Source organism: Leucopleurus acutus, assembly GCF_964270905.1.
Source record: "Leucopleurus acutus genome assembly, chromosome: 3".
Lineage (NCBI taxonomy): Eukaryota > Metazoa > Chordata > Mammalia > Artiodactyla > Delphinidae > Leucopleurus > Leucopleurus acutus.
Window position 1 is genome coordinate 12,890,490 of NC_139145.1, and position 21,629 is coordinate 12,912,118.

The window sequence follows — 21,629 nt, forward strand, 5'->3', positions numbered from 1 at the left end:
CTGGAGTGGACACGGGTGGGGCGTCCATCTGTGAAGGCCCACCGAGCTGCACACTGAGGAGTCGGCACTTTTCTGTATGTGTTTTACTTCAATAAGAAATCTGTAAAACCTGGGAGGAACTGCCACTTTTATACAGTTTCTAGTAACGGTACCTGGGTGGCAGAGTTACGACATTATTCCTTCCTCTGCTGCTTTTCCACTTTACGATGAACAGCCTCACTTGATAACCAGGAAATGAAAGTCAAGCTGAACAACAACTTGAGTGGTCACCAAGCAGGACCCACGTCCCGGGACCACACCCGACTTGTCTGGGGCTTTGCTGTTTATACACTTATGACCAATTTCCTCTTGTTGACATTCAGCTGGGGGTGATGCTGATGCACGTCACGGATATTCCCCCGCCAGGAAAAGTGGGCCAGTTTCTTTACATGTTGCCAAACAACCCTCACGAAAGGTTTTTCAACAGGGACTCAGACATATCCTCGCACACGCACATCCACAGCAGCACCGGTCGCCACCACCAAAAGGTGGAAACAACCCAAGTGTCCATCAAAGGATGAACGGAAGAACAAAATGTGGTCCATCCACACAACGCAATGTTATTTGACCATAAAAATGGCTGACATACTGACACACGCTACATTGTGGATGAACCTTATAAATGTTAGGCTTAGTGAAAGAAGCCAGACACAAAAGGCCCCATAGTATGTGATTCTGTTTATGTGAAATACCCAGAACAGGCAAATCCAGAGAGACAGAAGAGGGCTGGGAGAGGAGGGATGGGGAGTGACTGCTAATGGAGACAGGGTTTCTCTGGGGGAAGATGGAAATTAGAACTAGTCAGAGATGATGGTTGCACAACACTGCAAATGTGCTAAATTCCACTGAAACGCTCACTTAAAACTGGCAAATATTACTTTACAAGAATTCTACCTTAATTGAAAAAAAAGGAAAGGTGCCAAGCACGGGATCAACTGCAGGCACAGGAGTGAAGGAAAGGCACTCGCAGGGAGGCGCTGCCCGCTTGCCCGCCCCACGCCTGCTCACCTGCCGGGCGATGCTCTGCACCAGCTTGTCCATGGTGAAGCCCACGTAGGCGTGGATGGTGAACATCTCGCGCAGGGTGTCCTCATACTGCGTGGGGTCGATGCTGCCCTCCAGCAGGCTCCGCACCATGTCCAGGAAGGCCGGGTAGTATTCCTCCAGCTCCACCTCACCTGAGGGGGCGGCACCATGGTCACGGAGGGCCCGGCTCCCACGCGGCCACCACCAGGAAGGATCTGGAGTCACCGCCTCCCACTGCAGGTGGCCCGTGGCTCTGGGGCAGCTGCTCAGCTGGCCCACCTCCCCTCCCGGATCTCAGAGGCAAGCCCCCATGGTGTCATCCCTGGGCCCAGGGGCTCACTTGGCTGCTTCAGCCGCAGCTCCATGGCGGGGTCGTTGCCCTTCTCCCGGCGGCCCTCACAGAGCAGTTTCTCCCTTTCCTTCTCCGTCCGGTACTCCAGGAGCTGCTTCTGTGCCTGGCGGTAGATCTTCAGCAGCCTGGAGCACAGGGTCTGATGGAGGCGCAGGAAGAAATACCAGTTGTTGTTGGCGAAGAAGAGGCTGTAGACGTCATCCAGGGGCTTGTGCTGCGGCGGCTGCTGCTCTGTGGCCGGCGCCTCGCCCGAGGCCCCCTTCTCCTCCGGGGCGCTGCTCTGTGGTCCGGGCGCTGGCTTCTTCCGGTCACCAGGATCTGCACTCTGCCCCTGGGGGCTCCCCCGGCCCTCATCGGCGGAGTCCTCGGATGCGCCCAGGTCCAGCTGCTGGGAGAAGAAGAGGCTGGGCACGAACTGGTGCACCAGCTGGTGGATGGTGCCCTGGTCCTCCTTCTGGATGGCCGGCTGCCGCTTCACGTAGTAGCTGATGAGGGCGGCCGCGTCCTCCAGGATCTGCCGGTCCTCGTATACGAAGATGAGGTGCGGCTCGCTGGAGGGGGCGCTGCGGCCCTCCGAGTGCTGCTCCTGGTGCTGGGGAGACAGGGCGGCTGTTAGACGGGAAGCGACCCACTGGGAGAACTCCAAGTACAGGGTCCAGGGCCATGGGGCTCTGAGGGCATCACAATGGCTGGGGGCCCAGCTGAGCTCTGGAACCAAAACGAGGCCGAACTCCCACTACCAAGGCCTGCAGCAGCACTCAGAGGCTGGGGGAAACGAGGCGAGCAGCACCCTGATTATTCGAGTCCAGCTGACCCAGGCTGCCTTGGGGGTGAGGAAGGCTCAGGGAGGACCACGGGCTTCTGCCCACCATCATTCATTCACAGACACTTGGCTAGACCCCGGAAGACCTGCAACTGCTTGCACTGCGGCCCGGCCCCCTCAGCCCTGCACACCCGGTCCGTCACCATCCCGCAACGTTCCCTGCCTCTGTCCTTTCCCCGCCTGCCACCAGCCCTTCCATGGTCCTGCCATCACCCGGTGCTGGCACAAGCCTCCCACCTACTCGCTCCCGTTCACCAGCCCACGCCAACCACTCCCCTCACTGAGTCCAGAGCCACACAGAAGCACGGTCGGCCCTAGTCACCCCTCTCTGCTGACAATGGCAGGGTGGCCTCAATCTGCCTCCTGGGCCAGCCCTATGCTGGGTGCTACGGAAACACCCATCCTCACCCCTACGCAGCCCTGCGAGGGCAACGGAGGCACAGAGAGCTGGCCATCTGCTCGAGGCCAGGAGAGCCAGAGCTTGGGCCGGGCAGCCTGCCCCGCCCCCGGCTGAGGAGGGCCTCACCTCGTCATAGACGCTCTCAATCTCATTGAGCAAGCTCTTGGAGCGAAGGGCCTTGGTGTCATTCTGCTTGAAGTTCACGGCCTGGTGGTCCAGGGACTTGAGGTACGCCTTCTCATACTGCTCCCGCCAGATCTTGTTGAAGCCCTGCTGGGCCTCCCGCCACTCCTCCTCTTTGGCCTTCAGCCTGCAGGGCCAGAGGGGCTCAGCACATGGACAGCCCGGGACACCCGCCCGAGTCATCCCTGTGCAGGGTCAGCCTGTCTTCCACCCACAGACCCACTGGACATGTTCCATACTCGGGACAGCCAGCTCCAGGCCTCTGCAGCGGGCTCTGTGCTGTATAAAGGAGGGAGGGGGTAACGGCCCTGTGGAACCCGCACAGCCAGTTTTAAGGTTTCTCAAACATCGCTGTCCTGGCCCACAGAACTGACTGCGCTCTACGCAGCTGCTGGCTCGACCGCCGGGCTCCCTTGCTCAACTGTGAACCCCGCAATGGAAGGGACTGTGTCGGGCTCGTTTGGCTCTGTAGCCCCAGGGCTGGGCACAGCACCTGGCTGAGGGCAGCCACTTAACCAATACCTGTTCCCTGGCACAGTGAGGGTCCCAAACATATGATTAAATAAAAGGCAAGCCGTGATATAGGATGGTCCCATTTGTGCTTTAAAATAGTTACTTTTCATGTTCATGTTGATTATGTGCATGGCAGAAAGTTCTAGGAGGACACAAACAACTGTTGACAGTTGTGCTTTCCTCTCGGGAATGGAATGGGGAGATGAAGCAAGACTGGAAAACACTGTAACCAACCAGACTGAGACCCCAGGGACCCCCTCACGATTACACCCATGACAAACAGCACTAATGAGCTGCTGGCGGGCTCCCTGCAGCAGGCAAGGTGGTCAGAAGCATGAGGACACCTTTTCAGGACGACGGGGACAGCGGTGACAGGGTTCTTCTTGAGGCTCTCAATGATCTCTGGAGCCTTGTCGCCATAAATGCGGTGGATGGCGCGGCGCTGGATCACCTCCGACGTGCCCCCCAGACAGTCGTCCAGCCGGAACTTCTCCTGGTCTTCCGGCGCCATCCGGGAGAGCTTCTTCTGCACGCTTTCCAACACCCGGATTGTGGCCAGGTTGGTCTCCAGGACAACGTCTAACTATGGACAGGAAAGCAGAAAAGGGTCAGCTGTCAGGGCGTCAGCGGGGCCCTAGGGACGGGCCTGGGCTGGCAGAGGGATGTGCAGAACTGAAGAGGGGACGATAGACATCAGGGTGTGGTGGCCCTGACGTGGATCTGAGGGACTGGAGGGAGCACAGCTGGTTACGGGGGTGTGGGGGCGGTCCAAACCTGGGCGATGATGGCATCACCTGGACCTCACCACTGGTGGACCCATCTGAGGAGGGGAATGGGTCCTAGGCTGACCCTTCCCACAGGCATCAAAAGCACGTTACACTCAGCAATGAAGAGGAAGGGACACGTGGTACATACAGCCCCCGGGTGACTCCCCAGAACATGTGCTGGGGGTAGCCAATCCCCAAAAGTTATATACCATGTGACTGATTCCACTTAGGACAAAGTGAAGGAGGTGGAGGATAGGTTGATGGATGCTGGGAATTGGGGAGGGAGGTGGATGGGGATATAAAGGAATAGGGTGAGAGATCCTCCTGGTGGAGGAACTGTTCAGTATCTTGGCTGTGGTGCTGGATACATGGACCTCCACAGGTGAGAGAACCACACAGAGCTAAACACACATGCACAGGCTTGTGCACAAGATACCCTGCCCCCCCGCGCCCCCCACGAATACAAGTCCAACTAGGGAGACGTGAATAAGATCATGGCAGGGTCAATGTCCATATCCCGGCTCTGACACTGTGCCAGAGATTTACAAGCTGTTACCACTGGGGAAAGGGCACCCGGATCACTCTGTGTTTTTTTTAAGCTGCATGTGAATCTACAATGACCTCGGTAAAAATCTGTATTAAAAAAATTTACTTAAGTGAACCTAATTTTAGTTAATGAAACGACACACACACACATGCACGCGCGCGCGCACACACACACACACACACACACACACACACACACACCCCACCCCACCCCCAATGCCTACCCAGCCTGGAGGCCAGCAAGGCAGAAAAGGGAGGCTTTCAGGAGGTGCCCCCTGCTGGAAAGTGCTGGAATCCCTGATACTCTAAAGGAGACGAGAGGGCTCAAGGAGGATCAGGATACATACATCCCAGGATGCAGAGGAGATGAACTGGGGAAAGCGAGGGCAGGGCCGTGGAGAAGGCGGGCCTGCACACACACCTCGAAACGCTCGTCCTCACAGCGGTGCAGCTGCTCCTCGTAGGGCGTCTTCTTGGAGCTGACGAAGGTGGAGTCCTCTGACCAGGAGGGGAAGGACACCCAGGTGTCGTTCAGTACCTGCACCAAGAGGAAATGCCGTGACCAGCGCGCCAGGCCCCCACTGCCAGAGTGGTTTACTGTGTTGTCCAGCGTAGAAGATATGAGGATAAGTAACAATACTGATTTTACAGGAAATTACCTTATCATACAAATAGTAAAATTACTTTTAAAGTGGTTTGAAGAGAAAACGTGGCTTTGATCAAGTGAACAAATCTTACTATCAATACTTTGGGGTTGGCAAACTTTCTCTGTAAAGGGCCAGATAAATATTTTAGGTTTTGCAGGTCATTTGGTCTGTCAGGTCTACAGGGATACATCGTTTTATTGTGCTTCACAGATACTGCCTTTTTTTTTTTTTTAAACAATGTGAAGGTTTGCAGCAACCCTGCATCCAGCAAGCTTATCGGTGCCATCTTTCCAACAGCGTTTGCTCACTTTGTGTCTCTGTGTCACACTCTGGTGATTCTCACAATATTTCAAGCTTTTTCATTATTATTACATTTGTTACAGGGATCTGTGATCAGTGACTCGCTGAAGGCTCAGATGATGGTTAGCTTATTTTAGCAATAAAATATTTTAAATTAAGGCATATACATTGTTTTGTTCAGACATAACACGACTGCGCACTTAACAGGCTACAGTACAGTATAAACGTAACTTTTATATGCACTGGGAGACCAAAAAATTTGTGTGACTCGCTTTATTGCGATGTTTGCTTTATTGCAGTGCTCTGGAACCAAACCGACAATATCTCCAAGGCACGCCTGTACTCAACTCTGCTCTCGTCCTGGCAAAGCAGCCGCAGGCAGTATGTAAACAAATGGGCATGTCCGTGTGCCAATAAAACTTTACTTACAAACACAGGCAGTGGGCCGGATTTGGCTCATGGGCCATAGTCTGCTGACTCCCAGACTACATATCCTGGAATCCAGCAGGCACTCTTGAATTCTGGAAATGCAGTAAGCCTGTCTACTAACTCTGGAAAAGTGTTCAGTGGTCAAGCTAAACAGAAACATGCTGAGGGCAGTGAACCTGGAACAGAGCGGGCTCAAGGCAGAAATAAACCTCAGTCTAAATGACGGAGGAACAAGCCAAACCCTATGCTGGCGCCGTGTGCTCTGTGGCTTGCCAGAACCACCAGCAGGGTAAGAAACTGTCATCTCCACCCATGCATTTTGTTTTGGCACATCCCGGCACCATCCACCATTCACCATCGGGGGGATCAACACTCGGTCCTCCATGTGGAACACAGGAGGGGGTAAGGAGCATGCAGCACACAAGCTGACGTGAGCCCCGGGAAGCGCTACCTCCTTGCAGATGGCCGTCCTCCCGCTGCACTTGGGCTGCTGGTAGGTTTTGGGGAGCGCCCGGTAGCTGGATCCGATGCGCTTGCATGAGGCGTAGTCGATTTCCCGGCTTATTCCATCCCCGGATCTGTCACTCATGGGTGGGGCGAAGGACAGCTCTTTCACCCCCAGGAAGGACTTGAACTGTGCAAAGAGTTCTGGAAATTTCCTTCAGAAATAAAGACAAGTCGGAGGGAGGTGGGAGGGACAAATTAGGAGTTTGGGATTAGCAGATACACACTACTATATATAAAATAGATAAACAACAAGGTTCTACTGTATAGCACAGGGAACTATATTTGGTATCTTATAATAACCTATAATGGAATAGAATCTGAGAAAGAATAAATACATATATATATCTGAATCCCTTTGCTGTACACCAAAAACTAACACAACACTGTAAAGCAACTATACTTCAATTTTTTTTTTTAAGTCTAAAAAAAAAAAAAGAAAGAAAGACAAATGGTAAGTAGCATCCCGAGGGCCTCCTGAGAATGATCGAGAGATGTTAAAATGGCTTCATGTTGATGCCGGCAGTTAAAGATGGTCAGAATCAACATCAGAGAGGAGGGGCGAGAGGCAGAACGAGCATGCAACACGTGTGAAGTTGCCGCGTGTGTGAATCTGCCCTCCAGCCCTCTGTCACCAACCAGGCCCCACCACTTGCGGGAGGTCCTTGAACACGCCAAATAAAATGACCTGGACTGGCAGAAGCTGGGGTCAGCGATGTATGTTCCCTGACTGGAAGAGGCCGGGCATTAGGCCAAGGATCAGCAAACTAGTCACCCTCCCCACATCTGCCTGTAAACAGTCGGTCACATCCACTCCTTTAGTATTGCCTGTAGTATTGCTTGCGCACAATGCCAGAAGCTGGTTAGCAGTGACCCTTGGCCCTTGACAGATAAAATCTGCTTCCCAGCTCCAGGGCCTTCCTCCCTCATGAGGGAGACCCCCTCCCTAGACAAATTCTCATAATGTAATGGTCATGCATGTCGATGGGAAGATTTTAACGCAACTGACCCCCAATGTCATCTGCATTAATGCTTAAATGAATATCAAATCCTACAGAAAGGGTGCAGATATTTTGACAGCTGGTGTGATGATCCTGCCATTACTAAGCCTGGCAGTCTCCCCTCATTAACTATGTGCCCCTAGGCAGCGTGCCTGTAAGGACCCCTGCCAACTCAGCTCACAAGGAAAACCCGCAAGCCAACGGAAATGCAGGGAAGGAAGACATCAACAACATGGGTGTAGAGGATGCCTGAGGTTACAGCAGGATAAACCACTCTGAAGGGGAGGCTTACCCCACTCCAGCCCCAACTCTAGCCATGCTGTCACCAGGTGGCAGCTCTCTGGGCCACCGCACTCAGCTGCCCGTGGGTGTACAAACACAGAAAGAAGCTTGCCCATGCAAACAGAGGCCTCATGGTGGGGAGGGGGGTGGGCATGAACCCAGCTGAAGATGAGCGAGCAGAAGCCGCTTCATTTCTCCACTTTGCTGCACACCCCCGTGGCCCTCTCCCCCGCCTGGAGTCTCTAACTGCTGCTCACATGTCGAAACGGGAATAGCTGACCCTGACCGAGCTCAGAGCACTGGATTCTGAGCTGTGCAGATGTACTTCGATGTGAGCGTGTCCAAATCCACGTAAAAAACCAGCCACGTTTTAGCCGAGACTGTGTGACGCCCGCCACCCTGCTCTGGGTGGTTTTTCAGAGCGTTAACAGACCTTTAGCAGCCCCAGAAAGTTAATCCAAGTGAAAAGGTCACCCTGATGTGTGTACACTCTTGGGACCACCAAGGAAGCACCTCCTGATGACCTTAACTCAACCTTTGAGTATCCCAGCCCAAGAGCATAATCTCAGCACGGATTACAGGGGGAAACTGGAGATAAACGTCCATTGTTGCAGACCCTGCCGAGAAAACCATGGTACATACGCTGTGCAGTCGCTAAAAACGATCGGTTGGGTCTAAGAATTGCTGAGTTTAAAAAAGAAAAAAAGAGAAGACTACAGCCCAGCCTGACAGCATGATGCCATTTATGTGAAACTCAACAGCCACACTCAGATCCCGAGAGCAGACGATGAGCGAAGGGTGGGCTTCCAGGCCTCATCCCCCTGAACTCGTCCATCACCGTGCAAAGCTCTCTTATGAGAGCTTATCCTGGACAGAGTGAGGGGTATCCGTTCTGGGCCTCAGTCTCCTCAGCTTAAAGTGTGTTGAGACACATCGAATGTGTTTAAATTCATGAGTTCATGTAACGCCAAAGAAATTGGTCCGTTTTTCAGTTCCTAATTGGCCTGATGAGACAGGAAAGCGACTCATCACCCTGACACTGTAATAAACGGAGAAATCAAGCATCTATCTTGGGTCACCAAAAGGTGATAAATACTGTTGAGATGCTCTCTTTTGCAACCTGCAGTGAATGAATAAACAAAGGAATAAACCACAGAAAGAACTCAGAGGATACCACTGCCTCCTGACAGACAGAGGGATGTGGGGGAATGTGAAGGTGCATTTGGCAAAATGCACCCACGCCATGGGGATGCCACTGCAGACACGGTAAGGAATAAACTTGCAGAGGGAACCTAGAGATGAAGAGGGACGTACAAGATGTATTAGAAAACAAAACCCAGACCACGAGGTGAGACTGAGCCGTGTGTTTGGCGGTGCCCGCCTGGGTTGGCTGCACCGTAATTAGTGTAGGGAGGTGGTCACTCCCAAGCCAAGGGAGGGAGCATGACTGAAATGGCAGGTGGAGGGGCTCCTGGAGGTTGGCAAAGGTCCATTTGTGACCTGGGTGGTGGGCACAAGGGTGTCTGCCTAATAATGATTCACCAAGCCGTTCTTCTGTTATGTGGTTTCCTGGATCTGTGTTTTATTTTACATTAAAAAAAAAGTTTAAAAAACTTTTTTAATTAATAGAAAGGCAATCAGGTAGCTGCCCCCAGGGGCCGGCAGCCTCTGGGGTTGTCTTGGGGGCTAAACACGATGCCGCACATGTCACGTCAACCTCAACGTGTTTGAGATGCTATTTTTTTTTTTTGTGGTACATGGGCCTCTCACTGTTGTGGCCTCTCCCGTTGCGGAGCACAGGCTCTGAATGCGCAGGCTCAGCGGCCATGGCTCACGGGCCCAGCCGCTCCGTGGCATGTGGGATCTTCCCGGACCGGGGCACAAACCCGTGTCCCCTGCATCGGCAGGCGGACTCTCAACCACTGCGCCACCAGGGAAGCCCCCTCGAGATGCTATTTTAAGGGTCTTCAGGCAGAGCCCATTTGAAACTTTCTGAAACCCTGCGCAGGTATATTTATGATCCCCCTTTGACAGAATGGAAACTGAGGCTCAGACAGGCTAGGAAACTCGCTGGGCATGACAGGGCTGGTGAGTGGGAAGCACACTGGGAGCCAGCAGACGCCCCTTCCCACAGCACAGGTGCATGATCTGCGGATGCACAGTCACCTCCCAGGACAGCTCCGCCCCCTCAGAGGCTGCCGGGCCCTCGGGGGGCAGCTCACACAGGGCAGCAGGACGTGCTGGAAGCGGGTAACGGATCTGCTAACAGAGTTTCTCTCTGGGCAGCAGGGATGCTGTGTGGTCATTTCATTCTTCCCAGTAATTTCTGATTCTTAAAATTTTAAAAAGCATAATGAATCTCCAGGGAATTATGCTGGGTGAAAAAAGCTGATCCTGAATGGTTACACAGTGTGATTCCATTTACATAATACTTTTGCTATATAAGCTTTAGAGAAGGAACACAGGTATTAGGGGTTGTCAGGGGCTTGGGCTGTGGGAGGGACCTGGGTGTGGGTATCAAAGGCCAACGCAAGGATCTTCGTGGTTCTGAAGCTGCTCGGTACCTGGACAGTGGTGGTGGACACACCAATCTTCACAGGTGATACAGCTGTACACACACACAGACACACACACACACACAGGTAAAATGGGAAACCTGAAAAGATGGGTGGCTTGCGTGAATATCAACATACTGGCTATGACGCTGACTAGAGATGTTACCACGAGGGAACGCTGCCCAGGACCTCTCTGTGTTCTTTCTTACAACTGCTGGTGAATCTATAATGATCTCTGTAACAACTTCAACTTAAAGACAAGATCGAAGAAAACACATATACCATTTTCCAAAAACAATAGCCAAAAGAAGGGTGAAAGGAGTTTACGGAAACAAACCCATGTGGGGAGCCCTGAGAAGTGTCGCTCACCCTAGAAACGGGCTGACCAGCTGGAGGAGCTCAGAGCCGGACACAAGCTCCTGGTTGAAGAGCGCGATGCAGCGGAGGAAGTTCTCGTAGACCTCCTGGCTCTTCAGCACCCTGCGCACCTGTGGGGAGAGCGAGTCAGGGGGCCCCTACCGGGCCCAACTCCCGCTCCTGAGCACACCTGGCTCTGCTATCACCAGGTGCACACAGAGTCACCCACACAGGCGTGTTCTAAAGGGGCCGGCTGTGGTCTGCAGCGGACTGCTCTCCGTGCAGTGATCTTTGGCTCAGACAGCATGTGCCTAGAGCCATCTCACTGGCTCTGCCCACTGACTCTGGACAGAAGCCCCAGGACCATCCCAGCTTTAGAGATGCCACACAGCTTCTGAGTGGCAGACATGTGCCCCCAAACTTAGTGTGGGCTCTGAGCTCTGCCTTTCCCACCTGTTTCGCTACCTCCCGCCCGCTGCCCACCACTGGCTGCCTGTCGCCTGCTCCCAACCCTGCCTGCTCAGATCTGAGCTGGGCGAGGCCAGCCTGGACGGGGCAAGGCCCAGAAGTCATGGGTCCCACCGCTCACCTTGTCAAAGAAGGAGAACTCCTGCAGAGTCCCGTACTTCCCCACGGTGGCGATGGACAGGTCTTTGGTACCACGGAGTTTCATTTTCTTCTGTAGAGAGAAATTCCATGCCACGGATGCTGTGTGCCTCCCACGGGCAGCCCGTGTCCATCTTTATTAGAATCATAACATCACCAACACTGAGCTCTCCTGATGGGAACCGCCATCAGGTGCTGGATGAGGTCTGCCCAAGACCCCCATGGATGAACCTCTCAGGACCACCCACCTCAGCCTCCACGACCTAGTGAAGGGTTAAAGGTCACACAACCACTCTGCCCACAATCTGGGATCTAACTTTCAGCAGTTTAGCTCTTTTGATGTCAGGAGGGATTGTCATAGAGTAAGAACAGCCAGGGAAACATGCCCCTAGATACCGTATCAGAAACCTCTTCCCCTGCCTGTTTCGTTCTGTGGGCCGTGATGGTGATGGGAAGGGGACCTGAACTTGGCCACTCTGCTGAGACATCAAGGACTCTACAGAACCATCTCCCACATGCCTGAAGAATGATGGGGATGTGTCAAGAGGACACAAGAGCCAGCCCGAAGGGCCCCACTGGCCAGATCCGGGACGGTTTAGGCATCAAGATAAACAGTGATAGTCACGGATTATAACCCGAGTCTATGAAGATACACATAATTAAATAAATGGAGATGAAAAAAAGCTCTTCCTTACAGTAGAAAGCCAACTAGTAAATGCATAAAGAATGATGGAATTAGAAAATCACCATCACAGGTGATGAGAACAACAGGAGGTGGACCTCAGTGCCTCTCACCCCCTAGCAGGGCAACTTGTGCAGTAACCGACCTGCACAACTGTACATAAGGGCCCTGCCTGTGAAAGAGCTGTGATGGTGAAAAGGAGCAGACTGAGCAGTACATCCGGTTTCTGCGAGAGGAGGTGACACTCCTTCTCACACAATCTTGTGAGCCAGGGGGCACAGGTGACCGGCCACCTCACAGGTGAGTCAACTTCTCAAGGTCCAACAGCCAGTGAATTTCAAGCCGGACTAGAGCCTGGACTCGGCCTCATGCCCCAGGTCTCTGAATATTGCTCCTCAAGTCATCTACAGATAAGGCCAGGCTGCTGGGTGTCCACGCATGCACACAACTATGTGCACAGCTGACAGTTACCTTGGCTGGTGCAGACACGGGACGGAGGAGTGAGGGCCGAGAGCGCTTTTTGCTGTGTTCCAGATTCTTTTCGTGCTCACTCTTTTGGACACTGTTCATTTCGCACGGCCCATTTCCTGTGAACTAAGGACACAAACACAGGAGGTGGTCAGCGTTGGAGAGACACAGCCAGGCCCATCAGTGCTGGTTCTCAATGTAACCTAGTGCGTGGAACCACTTGCAGCTCAGCTCGTGGCCCCAGCAAGCACTGTCTGCCACGGGCCAGGGGCTCTGTCCCAGTGCGAGGTGACCCTGGCTCTCAAGATGCTCACGTTTACTGGAGGAAAGACCCGTGTACCCAGCTCACCACAGTCGCGCACTGTGAGGCTGGGAGAAGGCTCATGGAAGGCCTCGATGGGCGAGGGTCCTGACAGGTGAGGGAGGGCTCAGTGGGGAGACACTGAAGCTGGGCCTTGGCGTGCGGGGCTCACCCAGCAGACCACTGACAGGGTGTCTGCCTGTATGTTCGAGCTCACCACAGAAAGGAAAAGAATTTCAGGCTAGAGGACCAGCAATGTGCAAGGCCCTGGCAGCAAGAGGAAGAAGTTGACGGTGCCAGGTCACTGGGGCGGGGAAGGAGGGGTTCCAGTCAAGTTTGCAATCTTTCCTACGAATAAGAAAACGCATCTTGGGGACAATGTCATCACTTGGTGGGGTGCTCACTGCGAGTCCTCCCAGGCTCTACACCAAGCACTGATTAACAGGTCAGGGTGCTGGCAATATTTATGAAGAATGGTTCTGGAAGGATCTATTCGGCATTTGCATCTGTATGAAAGTCAGAGCAGGCAGGGGGGAAGGTGAACAGACCATGGCTTTTCTTCAGGGCTGGGCTGGAGAGGCACACTGCAATCAGCCCCACTACGTTCACGTTGGCTGCACCCGCTCCCACCACGGGGCCTATATGCAGAGACACTACGTGAAGGGTGTGCTGTCAGCCCAAAGCGTGGGCCGGGTGAACAAGTCGTGGTGCATCCAAACCAAACAGAGGCAACTGTCAGCTACGAGTTAGCTCTGTGTCTCTGTGTCCACTGTGTCACTGCTAGGGACAGGCATACGTGATACACTGTTATGACAAACAGAAAAAACCCTAGGGGCAGAACAAATGGGACGCCATCTTTTTTAAAAGGATAAACATTTGTTTGCACATTCAGAGGAGATTTCTGGAAAGATACATACTATAAGACACTTGTAAATACTTAACTGTAAGGAAACTGAGAATAGGAAAAAGGGAAGCTAACTCTTCATACTTGATGCTCTCACGAATGCTTGACTTTTCTCATGAGCATGTACTATTTTTATATTCATAATTATAATAATAAAGATCTATTGTTTAACTACAGGCAAAACCTGTCCCTTAGAGGATTAAGCTCCTTTGGAGGGATTAGTTATCCGAAGACCCAAGGCTACTCCAAGAACCTAATGTGGAATAATTCTCAACTGGTATTTGCTGTAGATCCCAGAACAGGTGCAAACACCAATTCCTAAAGGAGGGGGACAGGTGACGATATGACGCACTAAGTACGACTTGGGTGGGGGGGGTGGGGTTGAGAGGAAAGTGGGTAACCCACTGCTTGCCCGGCTAAGCTCACCCAGCTGGAAGGCAAGCTCAGTACCACTGATCTTCCCCTAACAGTTCAGGCAGTTCTTTGGTTTCAGTTAAATGTCCCAGTGTGCAAATGCCTGAGGCAGAAGACCCCCAAAGACCATTCACATAGGGACTGGCACACAGCCATGCCCATTCGCTGACGTACGGGCCTGTGGCTGCTTTCCCGCTACCACGGCAGAGCTGAGTCTTTGCCACCCAGACTGTCTGGTCTGCAAAGCCTAAGATACTTACTGTCTGGCCCTTTATAGAAAAACTTTGCTAAGCCCTGATCTAGGCGAAGCAGTCGAGTTTAATTAGGACAATATCAAATTTCACCTTTGGTTTCTTTTTCCTGCAGTTTTAACAGAAATCTAAAAGTTAATGAAAAGATCATTCTATATGACAAATTATTTATGAGCGTTTTAGTAATTTTTAAAAGTTGATTAAATCTTTTAAAATGTACAAGACAGTTCTAATTACACAATATACACTTAAAAAAAAACACTGCTGAATTGATAGCAAATGCCATTTAAAGAAACTCTGTGGGCAGGTGCTTTTCTGAGAGAAATGCTTATTTTCTAGGGTGGGCTTTGTCAGTGTCCAACTTGGTAAATGCCAAGTTGTGTCCACCAGGGGGCACTGCAACCACAGCCCTCAGAGGACAAGAGGCTCTACTCACCCCCAACCCTGACCCATCAGGATGATAACTCAGGAACCAAGGCCTGCAAAAAGTTCATGTGAGCTGTGCAGCAGCAAAAGCTGGCCAGGGACAGAGCCAGGCCTTTCTTCCGTGAGGCCATGAGGGTAGACTGCCCCTGGACCCTGAAGCATTGACAGCAATGACCCTGGGAAGGCCACCCAGGGATGCCACTGTGCACACATCTCTGCGGGGATGGGGTTCAGGGGAAAAGCTGACAACGGCAGGGTCAGAGGTGAGATTTGAGGCCAAGACCCAAGAGGATGAGACCCAAAAACTATCCACCAACTGTACAAGGGAGCAACACAGGGCTTTACAGCAGGTGACAGCATGTAGCTTGGGCTCCCGGGGACACAGAGGCCCAAGCACCCACAGCCTTGGGCTAAGCCAACACAAGAAGGGTATGAAGCGGGAAGGAGGTGGTGAGAGCCCTCTGCTCCTCAGCCACGCGGCCCCCGGAGCCGGTTAGGAGAGTCTTTGACGAGCAGGAGCATACAGAGAAGGAAGATGGGAATGATGTAGGACTGCCAAGGACAGCTATTTGGGAACAGGGAGAAAAAGACCAAGTAGGGATTCTGAAGTTCAGAGAGATCCGCGGGGCAGATAATGGACTCGGAGGAGAAAGCTGGACTCGGGGATGGGGCCGTGAGGAGGCAGCTGGGCTGAGAGGCCCAGTGTAGAGGTGAGCTCCCTGCCCCCGGGGAGTCCAGACAAGGGCTTCCTTCAACCGCCCCCCGCCCCCCCGGTATCCCCCAAGAGCCTCCAGCAGGCCAGGCAGCCGGCTGGTCCTAGAGATGCAGAGGGAGACCCTGGGAGGAGTGGATGAGACGACCAGACGGGATTCTAGGCCTACTTTCCCAGCACAACCGCAGCTGCTCTTTCCGGAACACTGAGCGCCAGCCAGGCCCCGCGAGAAGCACTTAAAGGACAACAGCTCAGTCCCCACCCGAGCAGGAGGGCCGGTCAGCCCCGTGTGAGAGAGAAGGCAACGAGGCCTGGGAGGTGACACGGCCGGCTCAAGCCTGCCTGTAGCACCCAGAGCCCGAGGAGGCTCAGGCTGTGTGCTCACGGGGCTCTGTCCAGGCCCCCAGGACACACAAGGCTCCGGGCGGGTGGGCAGGACTGGTTACAGCTCCTGGACTTGTTTTCAGCCCAAAGGATGGGCACAGAGCTTCTCTGACTCTGAGTCAGGAAGTGCTTCTGGGTGGAACCTCCTCTTAGGGATGGTGCTCTGTGTCCCAGAGACAGTAACACGGGGACAAGCCCCGACCCGCACACCGGAAGTCTGCCCAATCGACTAAGAGTCTCGAACAGCATCCAAACTCAGACTGCTATCACCCCCGAGCCCCTTCCTTCAAGACCCACTGCCCCTCAGCCCTGTGCCCCCACTGCATCTTCATTCAAGAAGCAGACCCGGGAGAGGCGGTGGTGACACAGGAAGGTGGGAAGGATGGACTCTTGTGTGCTCACACCCCAAGCTGTCATCGAGGGCAAAGAGGAAGAATAAAAAGAGGAAAGAGAACACTCAACAACCTAGGAAGAGAAGGAGCTTCCTCAACTCGAGGGTGCTTACGGAAAACCCACAGCTCACATCACACTCAATGGCGCAAGATGGAAAGCTTTTCCTCTAAAATCAGGAGCAAGATGTGGATATTGACCCTCACCACTTCTACTCAGCATAGTACTAGAAGTTCCATCAGAGCAATTAGGCCAAAACAGGAAATAAAAGGCATCCAAATTGGAAAGGAAGAAAGAAAACCATATTAGCAAATCCTAAGGAATCCACGAAAACTATCAAACCTAATAAACTGGATACGGCAAAGCTGCAGGATACAAAATCAACACAAAAAAGCAGTGGTATTTCTATACATGAGCAATGAATAATCCAAAAATGAAATTAAGAAAACAATTCCATTTACAACAACAAAAAGAACAAAATATTTGGAAATACATTTAACCAAGGGGGTGCAAGACTTACACGATGAAAAAAAGACTTTGAAACACTGTTGAAAGAAACTAAAGACTTAAATGGAAAAATGCTGTGTATTTGTGGATTAATCTTGTTAGGATGGCAATACTCCCCAAAACAGTTGAAAGATTCAATGCAATCATTTTCAAAATCCCAACGGCCTTTTTTGCTGGAGTGGAAAAGCCAATCTTTAAATTCATATGGAATTGCAAGGGGCCCTGACTAGCCAAAACAATCTTGAAAAAAAAAAAACAAAGTTGGGGGACTCACACTTCCTGATTTCAAACTTACTACAAAGCTACAGTAATCATGACAGTGTGGTGCTGGCCTAAGGGCAGACATGGAGATCAATGGATTAGAACTGAGTCCAGAAATAAACCCATAAAACTCTGGTCAATTGATTTTTGACAAGAGTGCCAAGACCATGCAATGATGGAAAGAGAACAGTTTCCTCAACAAACTGGATTGCCACATGTAGAGTGGACCCCTACCTCACCATATACAAACATTAACTCAAAACGGATCACCAACCTGAATAGAAGAGCTAACACTGTACAAGTATTAAAAGAAAACTTTAGGTAAACCTTCATGACCTCAGAACTAGCAATGGATTCTGAGATTTGACACTGAAAACATGAGCAACAAAAGAAAAAATAGGCAATTGGACTTGACCAAAATTTAAAACTGATGCGCACCAACACTAACAAGAAAGTGAAAAGACAACCTACAGAATAGAGGAAAATATTTGATAAAGGACTAATGTCAAGAACATGCAAAGAACTCTTACAACCCAGCAAGAGAGACAAAGCAAAAAAGGTGCAAAGTACTTAAATAGACATTTCTCCAAAGAAGATAAACAGATGGCCAATGAGCACATGAAATGCCCAATGTCATTAGTCAGCAGGGAAATGCAAATCAAAACCATAATAAGATACCATTTCACACCAACTACAGAGGCTATACATTTTTTTAAAAAGGAAAACCTCAAGCATTGGTGATGATGTGGAAAATTGAAACCCTGGTATATTGCTAGTGAGAATGTAAAATGGTCCAGCCACCGTGGAAAACAGTGTGGCAGTTCCTCAAAAGTTTAACACAGTTACCACATGAGTCAGCACCTCCACTCCTAGGCATAGACAGAAAATGACTGAAAGCAGGTGTTCAAACAAAAAATTGTACATGCATGTTCACAGCACGATTCACAATGACTGAAAGGTGGCAACAACCCAAGTGTCCACTGATGGATGAATGGATGAACAAAATGTGGTCCATCCACACAATGGAATTATTATTTAGCCACAGAAGGGATGAAGTTCTGACACATGCTACATCATAGATGAACCTTAAAATCATGATGCTGAGTGAAAGAAGCCAGACACCAGCCCAAGGGCCACATGTTGCATGATTCCATCTATGTGAAATGTCCGACAGGTAAATGCATAGAGACAGAAAGCAGATCGGTGGTTGCCAGAATCTAAGGAGCGGGGGAGGGGGAGTGACTGCTAATGGGGACAGGTCTCCTTTTGGGGTGACGGGAATGTTCTGAAACTAGAGAGGGGTGATGGCTGCACAACATTTTAAATATTCTAAATGCTACTGAAATGTACATTTTTAAATGGTGAGTTTTATGTTATGTGAATTTTCCTTCAATTTTTTTTTTTAAAAAGGCGTAAGTTCATAGGAAAAAAAAAAAGAGGAAATGGAAAGGGCAGGTAAGCAGGCCTCAGTCCACAGCAAAGGCAGAAAGGCTGACAGTGCAGTCTGCACCCCCAACCTCCCCATCGCAGGCCCCTCCTCCGCTATCAGCTCTCTCCACTCCCACCCTGAGTCACTGCCAAGCCTCCACCCAGTCCCTCCAGGGGGGTAGGCAGTGAGCCTGACCCCTCCCGCACCCTCCCACAAGGACCTGGTTACAGGCAGGTCTCCATGGGAAGACACTCTGCCTCCCAGCCAGCCCTCGTCACCTGGCTGCTGTCTGTCCAGAGAAGCCCTTTTGAGGATTTGCGCCAGCTCCCCGTGGAGGTGGAGCCTGCACTGGGGGCCTGTGCATGTCTGCACTGGCTGTGGCTTCTGAGGGAACCCAGTGTGTCTGGGGAGTGGATAGACCTGGCCTGGCCTGGGGGCTGCACTGGCAGGGGGTTCTGGCCGATGAGAACGTGGCCCCAGACTGGCATCGGTGCTCTGTACTCACCAGGGACCGCTTGGCTTCGGGCAGGAACTGTCCAAACTCGGAGAGCAGGTCCTCCTGGCCGCGGAAGAGGTTGGCCACCTCGGTGAACACCTCCTCTTCAGACATGCCTCGGAACGGACGGCCCTTCGTGCTCAGCTGCTCCTTCTGCCGATTTTCAGGGGAGGGAAAACGAGTCGTTAGCCAAGGAACCAGGAGGCACCCTAGGCTGTGACATTCAGGCATCCCACTGTGGAGGAGACAGAGGGATGACTCACGAAAGAAAACTGGCTGGCAGAGCCCATGACTGCTGCCACCAGGAGAGGGGGTCCAGCCCGCTGCCCTGCTGACACCTCCGGGTGTCCCCTAACCACTCCCCGCCCCCTTCCCCCAACCATTCCCCCCTCCCCCACCCCCTGCTCTGGAGAACAGCCTGTGCGCTTGAGTCTTGACCCTGCCGCACGACGCAGCCTGAGCCCCGGCCATGGATGCGGCCTGTGCTGGGAGTGTGGAGGGGATGTGGGAGGGGACGGTCATGGAAGAACCTGACCCCAGCCCTCAAGCACCCTTGAGCAGAGGCTGGGGAAGTGCAAGGTCAGTGGCGAAGCCACGGTCCTCCCAAGGTCAAGGGGACTCATTCTGCTGGGCAGGGGACTGAGGAGCTAGCTGTGGGTCTGGAAGGGGCAGAGGGTGAAGAAGGAAGGGAAGGGACTTAGAGGTCAAAGGACCTGTTCCCCCAGAGTCACTAAGACTCCGGAAGGAAGATGGCTTGACCTGGAGCTTAAAGCAACAAGATGAGGACCAGACGGGACCCAGGTCGGCAGGGCAGAAAGCAGCGGACACAACTCAAGTCGGCCATCAGAAGTTAGTCCCTGTCAACTTTACACCCAGGAACGCGACAGAGCATGAGGCGCTGGTGTCGGGCCCTCCCAGAGCACCCAGCAGCAGGGCTTCAACATCCCCCCTCCACAGTTGCGAAGGGGGAAGAGACAAGGAATGGGGAGCCCTTTGCACACCCTCCCCTCTCGGCCCTATGTACCCTGAGCAAAGTTACTTCCCAATCCTGGCACACAGAGCACCCGTTTGGGGGGGAGAAAAAACTGCCTCCACTCTCTCCTGACCAAAGTTACCGGGACACTTGAAGGCCAAAGAAAAAAACAGGCAAAGACCATTCAGCTCAGACAATAAATACAAATCATCCCTATACAGATGAAACAGTGATCAGACTGAGTGATGTCTGAAGAAATACAATTTAAAACAGCGTTGCAGCATTTTTGCTCATCAGATTGCATAAGGACTGGTGATTTCTGATGAGGGTGTGGGGAACTGGGCGCTCTCATCACAAGGCGGAAAGGAAGATTGGTGCCACCGGCAGAGGGAAGCCTGGCGCCATCTATGATCATGTGCTGAGCGCACACCCTCTGACCTAGGGACGCACCTCCTGGGAATTTTCCTGCAGAGAGAGTCAGTTCTGCTCTAACACCTGTTTTGAACACAGATCTGTTTGGGACCCGGGCTAGGGAATGATTTGAGCGTGGTATGGATTCTGCATTTGCTGAGGCAGGATTTTGTCCAGGAGCAACACGGGGTGAATGTGGAAAAGTGCACCCAGCTGAGCCAAGCCACCTGGTAATACACGACCCCGACATACACACGCCCCCAACATCGCTCCCTCAGCTGCTAGAGCCACTCTGCCTGACCCCCCTCTGGGGTGACAACCCATCCCATTTTAGGAAACCTGCTCCTGGTACCTCAGTGACCCGCAGGCTGCAACCTTTCCACACCCATGTCTACACATGACACTCAGGTCTTTTCCAAGGTCAAGTGCCGGATGTGCTGCAACATTCACAACATGCTTAGCCATTTAATGCACGTACAACGGCGCTGCTGGCTTCAAGTAGGTGCCTATCTTTTTTTAATGTGTTGCTGACACAGTTTTTGAGTCTCACGCTCTGATCCCGTTTTTCCATAAGACCTGTGGTTGGTGAACATTTATTTGCAAAGCACGGTCATTTTGGGGGACATCAGGGCAGAACTGGCTGTGCTCGTCCAGGCACACGACATATGTTCGAAGTTGTATAAAGGGAACAGCTGCCCATGGCTGACCTGAGGCAAGCACTGTGCTTGCACCAGTGACCTCGGTTAACCATATTTAACTGGGATCAGCACCCACAGCGCGGTAGCCGTTTTATGGATTAGAACCCCGAGGTTCAGGGAGGTGAGGCAAAGGGCTCTGAGGGGGCAGGGGGCACAGCTAAGGGCTGACTTGAGGCCCAACAGAGATAAAAAACAGTAACGTATGGCCCTAGAGCTGCTGCTTTGGCCTCACAGTGTCTTTTAAAAATCCGCATCAATGTTCGAAAATCAGGAAGAACTCACACAGAAATTCAGATTTCCAGCTCCTTTTGAAGAAACAGGCAACCTGAGAGTCGCCAGGGGGCTTGTTCAAAAAGCAGATGCTGGGCAGGACCTGGGGTAGCAACTCTGAGGGGAGGCCCAGGCAGCTTGCATTTCCAACCAACTCCCTGTGGCTCTGACTGGGGAACACTGAGCCGTACTTCCTTCCTCACGCTTTCTCCAAATCAACCCGTGGCCCTTTGCTACGACCTTAGATAAGTCACTTTCACTTCTCTACACGCCAACAAACCGCTCCCCCCGCCCCCGATTCCCATCAACACAACAGATACCT

At 52.2% G+C, this 21,629-nt stretch overlaps 1 protein-coding gene across 1 annotated transcript in view; it reads right to left on the reverse strand.

The window, feature by feature from the left end:
• SIN3B (SIN3 transcription regulator family member B) overlaps positions 1-21,629 on the reverse strand; it is a gene marked incomplete at its 5' end in the record, with an annotated part of 37,349 nt that overhangs the window by 5,443 nt on the left and 10,277 nt on the right. The window contains 10 exons of the mRNA XM_082837326.1: positions 1,048-1,217; positions 1,406-2,009; positions 2,767-2,950; positions 3,681-3,919; positions 5,071-5,187; positions 6,477-6,684; positions 10,737-10,855; positions 11,314-11,403; positions 12,484-12,606; positions 18,965-19,108. Of these exons, the coding sequence (XP_082693452.1) occupies positions 1,048-1,217; positions 1,406-2,009; positions 2,767-2,950; positions 3,681-3,919; positions 5,071-5,187; positions 6,477-6,684; positions 10,737-10,855; positions 11,314-11,403; positions 12,484-12,606; positions 18,965-19,108 (1,998 nt within the window). The remainder of the gene's footprint in view (positions 1-1,047; positions 1,218-1,405; positions 2,010-2,766; positions 2,951-3,680; positions 3,920-5,070; positions 5,188-6,476; positions 6,685-10,736; positions 10,856-11,313; positions 11,404-12,483; positions 12,607-18,964; positions 19,109-21,629) is intronic.